At 46.2% G+C, this 15,411-nt stretch overlaps 1 protein-coding gene across 6 annotated transcripts in view; it reads right to left on the bottom strand.

Annotated features, from left to right (window-relative positions):
- The window catches only part of camta1a (calmodulin binding transcription activator 1a), a 358,960-nt gene that overhangs the window by 21,565 nt on the left and 321,984 nt on the right, over positions 1-15,411 (bottom strand). For 5 of the 6 annotated variants that reach the window (XM_061773510.1, XM_061773500.1, XM_061773518.1 and 2 more), the window contains exons 8-11: positions 11,427-11,567; positions 7,452-9,739; positions 6,519-6,645; positions 5,914-6,048 (exon numbers count right to left, since the gene is read on the bottom strand). In XM_061773510.1, coding sequence (XP_061629494.1) covers positions 5,914-6,048; positions 6,519-6,645; positions 7,452-9,739; positions 11,427-11,567 — 2,691 coding nt within the window. The remainder of the gene's footprint in view (positions 1-5,913; positions 6,049-6,518; positions 6,646-7,451; positions 9,740-11,426; positions 11,568-15,411) is intronic. The other variant, XM_061773541.1, reaches the window with a different exon arrangement.

The raw sequence follows: 15,411 nt of genomic DNA, 5'->3' as shown, positions 1-15,411 counted from the left end.
TCAATTAAGAAGCACAGGATGTTTTTTAATCTCTCTGTAGCCGGTTTCTGAGCATGCATGTGACATCAAGCTGGCCAATTTATTTGAAAGCATCATCTCAACTTCAAACAGGTGAGTACTCGCATAACTAAGCCATCTTCTGTTCCCTTGACTTTTTCATGTGCTGTTAAGATATTCTGAATCATCCAAAAACATGAATCAACAGTTACCAAAGGTCACTTGCAAGGATTTGATTGCTTGTGCTCCAACAAAGAGAGAGCGGCTCTTAGCCTCCTGGCATTTGTCCCGCTAAATAGGTCAATACAAGTCTAGTCTACAAAGGGAAGAGATAGATTCTGTCACAACAAAGGTAAAATGCCAAGAGTGAGCGCCACGGGGACTTGCTGTCATCTACCATTGCACTAATACACTGCTACACGATTGGCTTTGGGACTTGGGCAGCAGGCCAGTTTGACTTTCAGGTTTCTTAACAATATAGTGCGCATAAATATACAGTACATATACAGTATACGCAAAGCAGGAACCCTTTTGAGCTCTTAAATAAACTAACATGAAACACAAGGCTATTTTAGAACCCGAAGTGTGAATCACAACTTCGGAAAGGACAGAAAAGTGATGTAAAGAAAAGTCATTTTTCTTTCTACTTGTAACTTGTAGGAACTCGTTAAGAACACCTGACCAAAGTACAACTGCCCACAATTGACAAAGCTTTTATCGGAATCTCTCAGACATTCCTGCCACAAAGTATGAATCAATAATGAATGGCCACCACTATGAGGAAGAAAAGCAAAAGCCCCGCTATTTTAATAAAAGTCAATACAATGCCACAGGTCACTCCAAATCACTTGAAGTGGGTGATAAGCAGCTGATTCTGAAATCCAACATAATAATAATAATTTTTAAAAGTTGTATTATAATTGGCGGCACGGTGGGCGAGTGGTTAGACCGTCGGCCTCACAGTTCCGAGGACCCGGGTTCAATCCCCGGCCCCGCCTGTGTGGAGTTTGCATGTTGTCCCCGTGCCTGCGTGGCTTTTCTCCGGGCACTCCGGTTTCCTCCCACATCCCAAAAACATGCATGAATTGGAGACTCTAAATTGCCCGTAGGTGTGAATGTGAGTGCCAATGGTTGTTTGTTTGTATGTGCCCTGCGATTGGCTGGCAACCAGTTCAGCGTGTACCCCGCCTCCTGCCCGATGAGAGCTGGGATGGGCTCCAGGACGCCCGCGACCCTCGTGAGGAGAAGCGGCTCAGAAAATGGATGGATGTATTATAATTTATGATGCTGATCATTTTGTTTAGCGCTCGTAACTTTATCTGGGTGTATCTCCTAAAGTATCAAAAATAATGTCATTAAATTGTAATAGGCCCACATGGTCTCATGAAAGAGATTTGACTTCTTTTTTTTTTGCCCATCTGATCTTTTTTAGTATAAAATTGAATGATCGTTGACTCATTCCATGAGCTTATCAAAAGAACTGGATAACCTACAGTGCCAATGAGCATACAAAAACAATGATACACTACATTGTAGCCATGTAATGTACTCGTTTTCTGGTCAATCAGTTGTCGGTCCATGTTGACAAAGGATGGAGGGTGTACAGTATATCAGTGATTCCCGACCACTGTGAGATCATCAGGTGTGCTGTGACCAATTATCCAATTTCACTCAATGAGACCCTAAAATGATTATTCATTTGCTACAAGTGCTCTCTTTGTTGATAAATCTTTGCCAACAACGTTTAGTGACCGGCAAAATAATTAAATAGTCTTCCACTAGATGGCAGAAGCTCCCATTCATACAACAGAATACGTTTTGTGTTCAACGAGTTCACCATTTCACCAGCATATTGAGAAGAAATCATTCTTATTTCAGCGCATATACTTTTGGTGACATTTTTTTCTTCGGGTGGTGTGCCGTGAGAGCTTTCTAATATGCAATATTTCCAACAGCACGTTTTGCTGAAAAAGGCTGTCAGTGTCATGCTTAAAAAAGGGTTTGAAATAATTAGGGGAGAATAAAACTTTGGTGATATGACGGTAAGATAATGTTTGCTTTATTTCATCCGGGAGGAGTGCGTCCGGACTTTTCTACTTCATCCAGAGGTGGACATTTGTTTCAAAAGTCCACCTCAGCCCACTTGGAGCAACAACAGCAGCATGCGACTTCAACTTCTTCTGACTCACACACACACACACACAAATACACAAAAAGTCTGCACAAACACAACACAGTAGCCTGAAGTTCTAACCTTCTATCTTATTTTCCATCGGGTAGAGTCCAGCCCAAAAGCGGGGTGTAAAAAACAAAAAAACCAAACAAAAAAACCCCCACACACAGGTGTTTTGTTTGTTAAGAGGCGCGGGTGTCTGTCACCGGTGTCCTGACCCACGTGAGTCTCACCATGGCTGTGTCTCAGTCTCCCCTGCCCCCCACGCTCCCAAAAACAACCAAAAAGCAATTTTGCTTCCAGCCCCCTCAGACAGTCTGCGCATGGACAAAGGAAAGCAAAAGTACATCCGCGCTCATGTTGTGTGGACCGAGTGTCAGCCTCTTCCACGGAGTCAAACAATGGAACAAGTGAGGGGAGAGCACGGCGCGGAGAGAGCTACTCCTCTTGCTCTAAATGCCCCCTCCTTCTCCTCCTTCTCCTCCTCCTCCTCCTCCTCTTCTCCACTTCTTTCACCTCACACACACACTTGTGCACACGTGCTGCCGGTAAACAGACGCCACAGACCTCAGTTGCCGCTCTCCTCTTTTTTTTTTTTACTGCCTTCACATCCACAGCGTCAGGATGTGTCAGAGTAACATTCAAACAGGTTTGTTTCGTCTCATTAATGCGCATCTCTGCAGTAGTTAAGCCAAACACGCCCAGCCCCTGCGCCCGTATTGTACGCGTGTGTGTGTGCGCAGTTGGGCAATGTGCTGCTTGCGCGAGGCTTTTATTCCGGCTGCAGCTAAACGAGCCACACACACACACACACGCACACACGTACATGGACACTGGACCGGGGTCTGGTTGGGAGCGCAGGATCTTATTGGAGAGATGTGCACGATGCTGCCTGTGTCCTGCCCATAGCTCCCTACCTGCAATGCTGCAGAGGAAGAAGAAAAAAAAGAAAAAAAAAACCTCCCCTTCCCCCACTCTGCATTATGACAAATCAAGGCAGGCAGGCAGTCAGGCAGCAGTGCCATTAGCATTATCACAACACCGAGTCGTCCTCCCTGGCCGCGCTGCATGCGCAAACTGCTGCGGACTAAATACAAAGTGTTCTGTCAGCCGCCTTTAAGAATCAGGCGGCTGCATTTTGACTTGACGTCCGCGCAGCCACACTGCATGATTGCCGCGTGGATGACGACAACATGCGCCAGTGACACAGTCTGCCCTACTTGGGAACCAAGTCGGTTTCAACTTGGTTCAAGGGAAAACAAAGCACAGTGGTCCTGATGCTGCTGCATGACATTTTGGCCACATAGCCTACAAAAATCCATAATATTGTGCTAGTCAACTAATCTCCAAGTATGCATCTGAAAAAGCCCATATGAAAATCTATCGTCTTTATTCTGCCCCAACAAGGTTGAATCAGCATCCCTAATTGTTCCAATAGATGACAACATCATCTACCAATATACTGTAAGAGCTGGTTGACGTTTTCTAAACAGCTTCCGTAGCTATTTTATGATTTGACTTTATTTAAGTGACCTCATCTATGCATTTCCACAAAATGTGTTTCGGTTCTGATGTTGGCGTTGAAAATGTATTTTAAGACAGGCCACTTTATTGGGAACACAAAAAAAGAGGTGGACAAAAAATGTCTGCTCTGATTGACCCTGTCAGAGAGGTATTCATTAACAATATGTTTCATACTGCATACATAAGGCAAGTTGTACCTAATGCGAACAGTCGATTCTCATTTCAGCCAAAGCTAAATTGCTCATTATAGAAAATAATGATCTGCCGGCAGACTACTACGCATAGCAAGCAAGGAGTTAAACTAAGCAAGGTAAAAGCGTGGGCCACGTTTTCCCAGAGTCAGCCAACTCCTCCTCAGCTGCTTCTGTGAATGAGCCAGTGATGCCGAGACCGTGAATGGCGGAGGAATCCGCTGGTTCTGCCGTGTACCAGCCAGCGTATCTCCCTCCCGCTCCCTTCGGGTCTGTCTGCAATGCAGCTGTCCTGGGAGCCCGTTCTTCACCGTGTCCTACTTTATCCTGTCAATGCTCAGGCACTGCGGTAATGCTTTTCCTCACACACACACACACACACACACACAGACATCCACGCACACATTGCTATCCACAAGGAGCCATGCTCATTGCATTTCGTAGTATGGACTGTTAGATCAAGCTTGAGCAAGTGATATTACGCCAACAGAGAACAATAATCAGCAACAGTCGGTACCATTTCTTATTAACCAATGGGTTACATAAAGCAACTGTGTATGCCTCGACCTCTGGGGGGCAGTGTGGTGCACGCCACGAGATACACATTTGCAGTAACAAAGAAAGTAGAAGAAGTCACAATCGAGTATTGTCATTATAACTCGTTTTTTGGCAGAGTTTGAAGAATATATGCCAGCGAGTATTGTTATATTGCCTATCTGTGTTGATACAGCATTTGTGTACCAACAGTCATTATTTGAAGAGTCGCCAGTTCGATGCTAATGCTCCTTTTTAGGTTTTCGTCTCGACCTGTTCTTGTCAGCCCTGCTCCTTGTGTCTACCAATCAGCTCCCTCCAGCCACTCGTGCCTTGTCCAGGTGTGCCTTGTTGTCTCGTCAGTTAGCTTTTATTTAGTTCCTTTTTTTTTTTTTCTTTCAGGTCGCTTCATTGTTGTCGTTACAGGTCACGTTTGCCGAGTCATGCCATGTTTTCTGTCGTGATGAGTATATACCATGGTCTCCAATCAATGAGACAAGATCGGAGATGTGGCTTCGAGCTGCTCCGGCCACTAGAAAACACATACCGGTTTTGAATTCTCTTGTGAAGATACACTGACAGATGTGTACCACGCCTTGCTCAAAAGAGCTCTCAGAAGACCTACGACGAGTAATCGTTGACTTGTATCAAACTGGAAAAGGTTACAACAATAGTATCTCTAAAGGTTTGGCTGTTCATCAGTCCACCTTTAGACAAATGGTCTATAAATGGAGAAAGTTCAGCCGTTGCTGTCAGTAAATAAATTGACAGATACAATTCATTTACTATGTTCTTATAAAGAAATATATTATTGAGTGCTATTTTCCATTACAAATAATACTGGAATGGATTAATGGCATTTCCATCGATTTGAGATTAAGGGTGGTCACAGAACAAATTCAACGTATCTCAAGGCACAATAGAACACATTCCAATTAAAGTCAAGTAACACGGATGCTATTTTTGCAGCTTTATTTGTCACAAATAGTTAATTTCAGCTCCAAATTGAGGTTTATCGCCACAATATCTGCACATTGCGTTGATGCAGTGGAATGAAACGTCTTTCTACAAAATGTATATTAAAAGATTCCTTTCTTTGTATTTTCAAAGATACTTTATACCTATGCACACAAATCTTGCTATCTTGTCCCCACTGCAATTGAATTCATTTGCGACTCCAGTGCAGCATACACTTAACGATAGGGAGCAAGCGCAAGTTCAAATCTCCATTTGTCAGACATCAAATATATGGCATACATCACCATGTTAGTAGGTGGACAAAAGGTTGCATTTGGAAGATCTCTTATTTTGAGTGTCAAGTTTGAATGTATGAACGTTATTTCAAAGCAAGACAGAATCTGAAAGCAGCAGAATGTACTCAAGCCTCACATTGGACAATTTTAAGAAGCTCATTCGGGATTTGGAGCAGTGTCAGAAATGTTCAACGCGAGTGCGAGGAAGGTGAAATGAGTAAAAAGTATCAGCAAGACATACCATCCAGCGAGAGCCAGTCGTGCTGAGAGGAGGGAAGGGAAGGAAGGGCGCGAGCCTTGTACTCAAAAACCACAGAGTTGGAGATGATCTGATTACTGACGGCCACCTGAAGTGTCACCAGACCTGTGTCATGAGCTGACGAGAGAGAGAAAGCTCACTGACTACTTGTGTTCAAATCAATATGTACATTCATTCATTTTCCATACCGCTTCTCCTCACCAGGGTTGCGGGAGTGCCGGAGCCTATCCCAGCTATCGAACCGGTCGCCAGCCAATCGCAGGGCACATATAAACAAACAACAACCATTCGCACTCACAGTCACACCTACGAGCAATTTAGAGTCTTCATTCAACCTACCGTGCACGTTTTTTTGGGGATGTGAGAGGAAACCGGAGTACCCGGAGAAAACCCACGCAGGCACGGGAAGAACATGCAAACTCCACACCGGATTTTAACCTCGGTCCTCAGAATTGTGAGGCAGATGTTCTAACCAGTCACCCACTGTGCCGCCGCCTCAAGATGAACAATTCCGCTTAAGTATCATATGACGGAATTTCTCGGCTCTTACTGTGTGTCAAATCATCAAATTAGCATACATATCTCACCTGGGCAGTAGCAACGTAACACTCCTGGTTGAATAAGAGAGGCCGGAACTGAGATCTGGTCGAACAAGCAGCTGTAGTTTGAGCCAGCCTCTTGCCAGGGCCCTGTGATTAGCACTTTAACGCCACCCTTCAAAACAGACACGGATTTAATTAACTCAACAATAACCATTGGATTGTACAAAATATATTGGATTATACTCGGGCCTGAATCAGAAACTGCCTATGTAACGATAAAGGTACGGAAGTAACAATACATTTATTGTTATGTTTATATTATACAAATGCTGTATTACTTGGCGGTTGTGCAGCGTTACAATATTCGGAGTTTTTTTCTCCTTATTTTTTGTATTTTTAGAAATGTCTCAATACGAGGCGGTGCATGTCGTAGCATTGCAAACTACAGCCAAAAAAGTAACTTGTTCACTCAATACATTTCTGACCTCTGTGACGGTATCATACAAAAGTAAGCATTATTATGTAAGTATCATCATCAGTATTTTGTATTTATATCCCTTGAAATAAAACATGGTACTATTCAGCAGTTTGCAAGAGTGAAAATGAGCCCAAGGTTTTAGCTATAGTATGCTGCCACCCAGAGTACAGAACTGATAATTACACCTGAAGTATAAAATAGTGGTCTGAAATCTTGAATTAGTCCCCTACTGCCATCTTGTGGATGGTAAACATAAGTTCACGTTGACTCGTTCCCCCAATAATACACCAAAAACACGACAGTATTGTGCTTTATTCTATTGAATACTAGAGGAGTAGACAGCAATAGTCTATTGAAAATGTACATGACAAGATTAGCTGAAATCCATGTCCAATGCGCTTCTTGAATGAACTCTGCCAGTCGTAAAATACAATTTTGAATAAACAATGTTCGCACTCTCGAGGGTTACCTCAAGTCAAACAGCATGTACACTCACTCACCTCGGGATAGGACCACTCGGGAGAGTAGTCGGTGACCATGAAGAGCCGCCCAGTAGCCTGGAGCATACCCAGAGCGCCATGGGCAACAGCTGCAGAGACCACGTCGGCTACATTCATGTACGACAGTGAACCCGCCTCCGCGCTGTTTCCCCCTGCACTCGCACCCCCAGTCAGAGACTGAGGGCTGCAGCATGGTTGAAGGCAGAGCTCTGAGGGGTTGTAGCCAGAGCCTCTGGCATCCTCCTGGCCCTGTGGTGGGCCCCCACCTGCAGCGTTTTGACCATCAGAGCCGTGTGAAGCGACGAGCTGGTGAGCATAGAGGGTTCCTCCGGCGGTCATGGCCGCTCCACTGCCATCCACGGAGATGAAGTCATTAATGAGGTCAGAGAACTGGTTTCCAAAAGAGATGTCAAAGTGATCCAGGCTGATCTCCATGCCCGCCCCCCCTGCTCCTCCGTTACTGGTGGCTGCCCCCAAGCCTTGGTGGGTTGCAACGGCATTGTAGAGTCCCTGGACCATGCTTGCTCCCTGGAGGAGCGGCTGCAGCTGCTGCTGCTGTGCCGAGCGATGGCTGCCGTCACCGTTTCCATTGTGAAGTGCCATCCCTTGACCCGCACCACCGTTTCCTCCTCCTCCTCCACCATCCGACGTCTGTAGATAGTGCTCAGTGGCGCCTCCCTCTCCATTTCCTGCCACACAAGCCTGCATTTGATCTCCAGGTTTCAGTAAATTATCTGCTCCATTCTCTGAGGCTCCAGCCTGCCCAGAACTCGCACTACCCGGCTGTTCCAGACCCACCACCTCCTCATGCTCATTGCCGAGCCCAGAGAAGTTTCCCTGGTACTGTAGCAGCTGGAGGGGTCCAGTTTGAGGTGTGCTGTCTGTTGGTGAGCCTCCATTACAGTTGGCCCTATGTTGGTTCTGCTGCTGGTGGTGGAGGTGACCATTACTGCCAGGAGATTCAGTCTTCACCACATGCAGCCCCATATAAGCTCCAGATTCATGCGCATTGTGCTCCATCATGTGTGTTTTCTGGCTGATGCCGGCCCTTCCCTGCTGAGCCTGGCTGGACTGAGAAGCATCTTGAAGAAAAAAACTAGGAGAACGGTTCTGGTGTGGCATGTGAGGACTAGACACGGCTTGCCCATAGCTCACTGCGGAAGCGGTGGACGTGTAGTCCTGCTTGGCATCGATAGCACTGAAATCCATTTGCTCCAGGGTGGTGCTCGGACTTAAACCTCCACCTGAAGGAAGCAAGGATCCCGCTGGAGTCAGTGTGAGGCTGCCCTGACCAGAACTGGCGCCAGGTGGCACAGACACCCCGCTACCGCAATTCACCACTGCCCCCACCTGGTAGCCACTCTCGTTAGCCAGCTGCTGCTCAAAGGAGGTGTCTTCTGTCTTGATGTTCTTCACTAAAGCTGAGCTGAAGCTGTAGCCGTTGTCCGTCATGGAAGGAGAGCTCTGCAGAGTGCCGTTGGTGTTACCGCTGACCCCGCAGGAGGATGAGGCACAGTTTCCCTCAGTTTTCATTGCACTACCTCCATAGGTCTGGCCTTGTTTGGGGTTGTTCAGGAAGCAGTCAGGGTCAAAGTTCATATTGGTCTCCGGGATCTTGATGGCTCCAGAGTCCAGACTGCTTGAGAGTACCAGTTCCTCAGAAACCCCAGCTGTGGACAACATGGAAAGACTGTCTCCTGTATTTCCAGGTTCCCCCACTCCTCCGCTGGGGAAAGCAAACTTGTGACGATCAGAGGTCACAGAGAGCACCAAGCCATGGGAGGTGGCATCTGCGCCCATAAGGTGAGTGTTGGGGCCACCGGTTGGAGACATACTGTAGACGGGGTCTCCAGCAACTTCTGACATGAAGACCCCCTGGGAGAGGCCAGGCATGACGGAGGCCACATGACTCATTCCTGTCACCACAGGGCTGTCAGCCATGTCTGGGTCGCTGTTGAGGCCGCTGCTGATGGACACGGGGGAGTTCTGGGTGGTGTCAGGCACCTCCACCTGGTTGGTAGATGACACCTCAGTGCTGTTCTGATGCAGCAAGATGGGCTTGTGGACTTTGCCGTTCCGTTTCTCTCTGGCGCCGCCCCCTCCCGCGCCTCCTCCCCCAGAACCTTTGGCGCCAGCGTGGCCGCTGTGCTCGGTTTTCCCCTCGGACACATCGTTGTTTTGTACTTCGGAGTGAGCGCTGCTGTAGGCCCCAGTGCGGGGGTCCACCTTGGGGGAGATGATGCGGTGTTTGGCGCTGTTGCATTTGTGGTGCACGCTGCTACCAGCACCTAAAGGCGAACAGGAAACAAGGCAAATGGTTTGGATTGGTGAGGAGTCAAAGAAAGGGCGGTGAAGAAAATGAATATATTACACATGCCACAAGCAGGAACGTAGTCTGGTACAATCAACTAATGTGAATCCACAGAAGAGGTCATTTGTAACCGTACGAAAACATGACTTGAGGATCCTTTGGGAATAGTTAAGTGCCCTCTTATTCCAAGAATCACGGTGGGCTTTCTGGAATTGTTTTGTTCTGAGCGTGTACAAAAGTCTCTGCGTTCAGCAAAGCAACAGATCGCTCAGCCGGTCTGTGCCAGTTCTTACTTGTTGGGCCCCTGTTTATCCATGACAGTCGCGAGCCATTTGGGGGGACCAAGGCAAACCCAGTCACGGGGGCCGCCAAGTACTGTACTTTATTTCAATTTGATCAAATGGTGAGTATGTCATTTCGGCCACGATGTCCTGCTTTTTAAATCTGTTACAATTGTCCGACAAGTGATTAGTTTTATAACATTTTATAAAGACTTGAAATATTAATGCTTATCATCAACTAAAAAGTGTGAATTGGAGAACATTTTCTGAGCTAGATAAAATCCTTAAAAAGCCTTAAAAATAGGATTATTATCTAATGACTGTAATGAATAAGAACAATATTCAACATTATAGCTTACTCTTTCGACCGCTTTAACACTATTACTCACATCTTCTCCACTTCCTCGCTACTGCATCCTCCTTGACTGACACTGACAGCAGTGCTACTGCTACCAGCAAGCCCATCTGACTCGTCTCCACTTGCTTTCTCCACTCCACTGGGGTAACCGCGCTTCACACTCAGTTCATTTGGCAGCCATTTTCCTGGCTCAAGTCTGCACATGCGCAGTAAGATAGAGCAGTGCGTGCTATGAAGAGCGAAGGGGAAGCATTGACACGATGAACCATTTTAATGCATTTTTAAGCGAGTGATTTAAGACTATCTTGGGCCCCAAGCAACTGCTTACGTTTGATTACTGGTTAGTAGTGGATCCATTGGTTTTTCAAACGTTTTTTTTTTTGGAAACAAAGGAGTGCACGGGAATTACACCTCGTGTACAGTATTGAAGACAACCTCATAGCTAGCCTAGCACAGCTTTTCAGTTTGCTAACTTAATGCTAATGCTAAATAGCATCTACGTTGCGGTGCTAAAATCCTTTAAGCAACGGACTGAACACAAATAGCGCGGCAACACGTGCACAGACAATATAACAGTATTTTTCCTCTGCAAAGAAGGACACATTTTACTGATGAGCTGAGAGGAATTGAGACAATTACAAGTATAATATTTTGCTGTGCCATTTTTCCTGATGAAAACACACATTGCAAGATTTTCGTTGTATTTCTGGTGAAGCGGGGAATAGATTAATGGCTTTTCCATTTATTTCAGCGGGAAAAGATGATTCGAGATGCAAGTGTTCTCAATTTCGAGCGTAGTCACGGAACAAATACAACCGTTGTATTGTACTGGTATTTAAAACGGCGAGAGAAAAATGTATAGTTTCCATGCCAAATACCAGTAGTGTATATCACTCAAAGACACACACACCGAATCAAAAAGCAATAATGCTCACCCACTTTGTCTAATCTCGTATATATAAAGAGTATGATCCTTCCGATGTAATTCTGCTTACAACCTCAGCCCCACTCACTAAAGCCCTTACCCAGCGTGCCCGTGCAGAGGCAGTTGTGAGTCCGGGGAGGTGGCTTAGTCTGGTGGCTGTCCAGTATCTGCTGCACTAGCTGCTCCACTGAGAAGCCAGAGCTGCTGTTCCCGTTGCTGCAAGTCCACTTGATGCCATGAACTGCCGGGAGAGAGGAGGAGGAGACACAGATGTCAGACCACCAGCCACGCCATCCCCTCGCCCCACCAGCTGGCCCCTCCCTACCTGCTACCTGACAAGAGTAATGTTGGTGACACGACACCCCATGAAGGCAAACAGACAATCCTCCGACTGGTCCCAAATGATTACTTGGGGTCACTTTTGTCACTCTCTCTTGATCACACTTTCCATCATACTCAGTCAACAACAAAGACAAATATTGTGTATTCTTCCCGGTCACTGCCCTGCACCTCTCTTTGTCAAAGTTGCCTTCCCTTTCCAAACATGCCTATTGTGTCCTCTCACTAAGAGCTGCCGAAAGTGACAGCAGGCCCACTCTTTCCATCCGCTGCCCTTACCCCGACTCGATTCTCCGCGCTGACAGGAGAAGCTTCCAGGAGAAAACACCACCGAGATGTCGCTACACTTTCTCCCGCTGAGCCGAGTCAGACATCCTCATCCTCTAATCATACTTCATCGCTCTACTTGCCAAGCAGCCCGGTCTAATCAGTTGGATATCTGTTTTAGTGGGTGTGAGAAGGTACTGTATATTAGACGGCTGCAGAAAAAAACGAAACAAAGATATTTTTGAAACGGAACACATTCATCATCATTGATCAAACTAAATCACTTTGTTTTTTTTGAGCATGCAAGGGAGATAGAGAATGTGGATGAGGTATTTTAGGAACTTTTTTTTTTTTTTCCTGAACACAAGATGTCACCACAGAGCCAGCAAAGATGATAATATTCGATGTTTAGGTTGTGTTCATATTACAAACACTGTACATATACATTACATATTTCAGATCATATTTGTATAAATAAAGGATATACATGTATTTAACTTTTGTCGAAAGACACCAGCCATAAGGAAAACTGAATTTTAGCAAGTGCGGCTTCAAACAATTGTGTCATTAAACCGTAGTCATGCTCGAGCGTAGCATTCATGGGAAGTCAGCTTAAGTTGTGTTCTGGGTTTGGTCATGTGATGTTCCTCATATAGTGGATTACAAGTGACTTTGGGCAAGAGGCGGGGTATACCCTGAACTGGTCACCAGCCAATTACAGGGCACATATACAGTATCGACAAACAACCACTCACTTTAACATGCACACCTACAGACAATTTAGATCCTTTAAGGAAATCCTTACCTGCGTGCCTTTTTTTTGGGAATGTGGGAGGAACCTGAAGTACCACAGGGAGAACATGCATACTCAGCATAGGAGACCCCGAGCACACATTTGAACTGGGGACCTCTCGATTGTCAGGCAGACATTCTAAACTCGACCCCACTGGACAAGCTAAAAAAAAGTACAGTTGATATAAAAAGTCGACACACCCCTGTTCAAATGCCAGTTGATATATTCATTCATTCATTCTTCTTCCGTACCACTTCTCCTCATTAGGGTCGCGGGCGTGCTGGAGCCTATCCCAGCTATCTTCGGGCGAGAGGTGGGGTAGACCCTGAAATGCCAGTCGCAGGGCACATACAAACAAACAACCATTCACACTCACACGCACACCTACGGGCAATTCAGAGTCTTCAACTAACCTACCACGCATGTTTTTGGGATGTGGGAGGAAACCGGAGTACCCGGAGAAAACCCACACAGACATGGGGAGAACATGCAAACTCCACACTAGAGAGGCCAGATGTGACCCAGTGCCCTCGGACCATATATTTACAGTGGGTACGGAAAGTATTCAGACCCCCTTACATTTTTCACTCTTTGTTATATTGCAGCCATTTGCTAAAATCATTTAAGTTCATTTTTCCCCTCATTAATGTACAAACAGCACCTCATCCATCCATCCATCCATCCATCCATTTTCTGAGCCGCTTCTCCTCACTCGGGTCGCGGGCGTGCTGGAGCCTATCCCAGCCGTCATCGGGCAGGAGGCGGGGTACACCCTCAACTGGTTGCCAGCCAATCGCAGGGCACATACAAACAAACAACCATTCGCACTCACGTTCACACCTATGGGCAATTTAGAGTTGTCAATTAACCTACCATGAATGTTTTGGGGATGTGGGAGGTAACCGGAGTGCCCGGAGAAAACCCGCGCAGGCACGGGGAGAACATGCAAACTCCACACAGGCGGGGCCGGGGATTGAACCCGGGTCCTCAGAACTGTGAGGCTGACGCTCTAACCAGTTGGCCACCGTGCCGCCACAGCACCTCATATTGACACAAAAAAAAAACAATTGTTGACATTTTTGCAGATTTATTAAAAAAGAAAAACTGAAATATCACCATAAGTATTCCGACCCTCTGCTCAGTATTTAGTAGAAGTACCCTGTTGAGCCAAGTCTTTTTGGGAATGAGCGGCACACCTGGATTTGGGGAACCTCTGCCATTCCTCCTTGCAGATCCTCTCCAGTTCTGTCAGGTTGGATGGTGAACATTGGTGGACAGCCATTTTCAGGTCTCTCCAGAGATGCTCAATTGGGTTTAAGTCAGGGCTCTGGGCTGGGTCATTCAAGAACAGTCACAGGGATGTTCTGAAGCCACTCCTTCGTTATTTGAGCTGTGTGCTTAGGGTCATTGTCTTGCTGGAAGGTGAACCTTCGGCCCAGTCTGAGGTTCTGAGCACTCTGGAGAAGGTTTTCGTCCAGGATATCCCTGTACTTGGCCGCCATCATCTTTCCTTCGATTGCAACCGGTCGTCCTGTCCCTGCAGCTGAAAAACACCCCCACAGCATGTTGCTGCCAGCACCGTGCTTCACTGTTGAGACTGTATTGGACAAGTGATGAGCAGTGCCTGCTTTTCTCCACACATTCCGCTTCGAATTAAAGTAAACTCCGATTGAAATGACAAATACATTTAATTTGACAACTACTGACCTCTACTACTGAAATACAGTGGTATGCATTTATAAATTATTCCTATAAGTTGAAACAAAGATTTTGTTCAGACCATAATTTGATACACTGTCGCCGCCATGTTTAGCGTGCACAAAGAGTTCTGGGAATGATGACGTAGAATGGCTGTTGCAAAATTGTTACGTTGCTGCTCTCTGCGGAGCTAAGCGAGCCATTTGCGAACAACTTTTATCGTCAGCGAAGAGAGTTAAAAATGCCATACTGTGCCACTTTGGGATGCAATTTCCAATCAGGACGGAATGCAAAAAAGGAGGGAAGCATTCATAGCTTTCCCAAAAAGATCAAGTTGAGGAAACGGTGGGAGGATGTGGCCGGAAGAGTTGAGCTGCCGAAAGATCTGCGGTTGTTCGAAGCCTTTGATCGCCCCCAGCTCATGAGAGAGCTCACCGGTGTGTCTGGGTATAAACGGCGGCTTAAATCCAATACAGTGCCGACGAGCTTTCCTCACAAGGAGCCCAAACGGCCGCGTGAGACTAGCAAAAGCCGAGCAAAAAGACGCGAAAGACGCTTAGGTTGATCGGCTCACTTTAGCAGCAGCAGCTGTTGTAAACAAACCATCGCACTGAGTTAGCGATGAAAAAACAATGGCGGCCTATGTTGACGTTACCATTTGTCAAAATATATAAATCTGGAAATTCTTTTCGAAAGTTGTATCTTATTGTTATGTTACTCAAGTCGAAAGAGATCATGTATCCCAAAGATGCCATTGCAATCGGCGTTCACTTTAAGGCCCAAAAGTTCGATCTTGGTCTCATCAGATCAGAGAATCTTATTTCTCACCATCTTGGAGTCCTTCAGGTGTTTTTTTTTTTGTTTTAAGCAAACTCCATGCGGGCTTTCATGCGTGTCTTCAGGAGAGGCTTCCGTCGAGCTAGTCTGCCATAAAGCCCCGACTGATGGAGTGCTGCAGTGATGGTTGACTTTCTAGAACTTTCTCCCA

This window comes from Phyllopteryx taeniolatus, chromosome 1, assembly GCF_024500385.1.
Source record: "Phyllopteryx taeniolatus isolate TA_2022b chromosome 1, UOR_Ptae_1.2, whole genome shotgun sequence".
Taxonomy (NCBI): Eukaryota; Metazoa; Chordata; class Actinopteri; order Syngnathiformes; family Syngnathidae; genus Phyllopteryx; species Phyllopteryx taeniolatus.
This window is presented reverse-complemented; position numbering and strand designations above follow the sequence as displayed.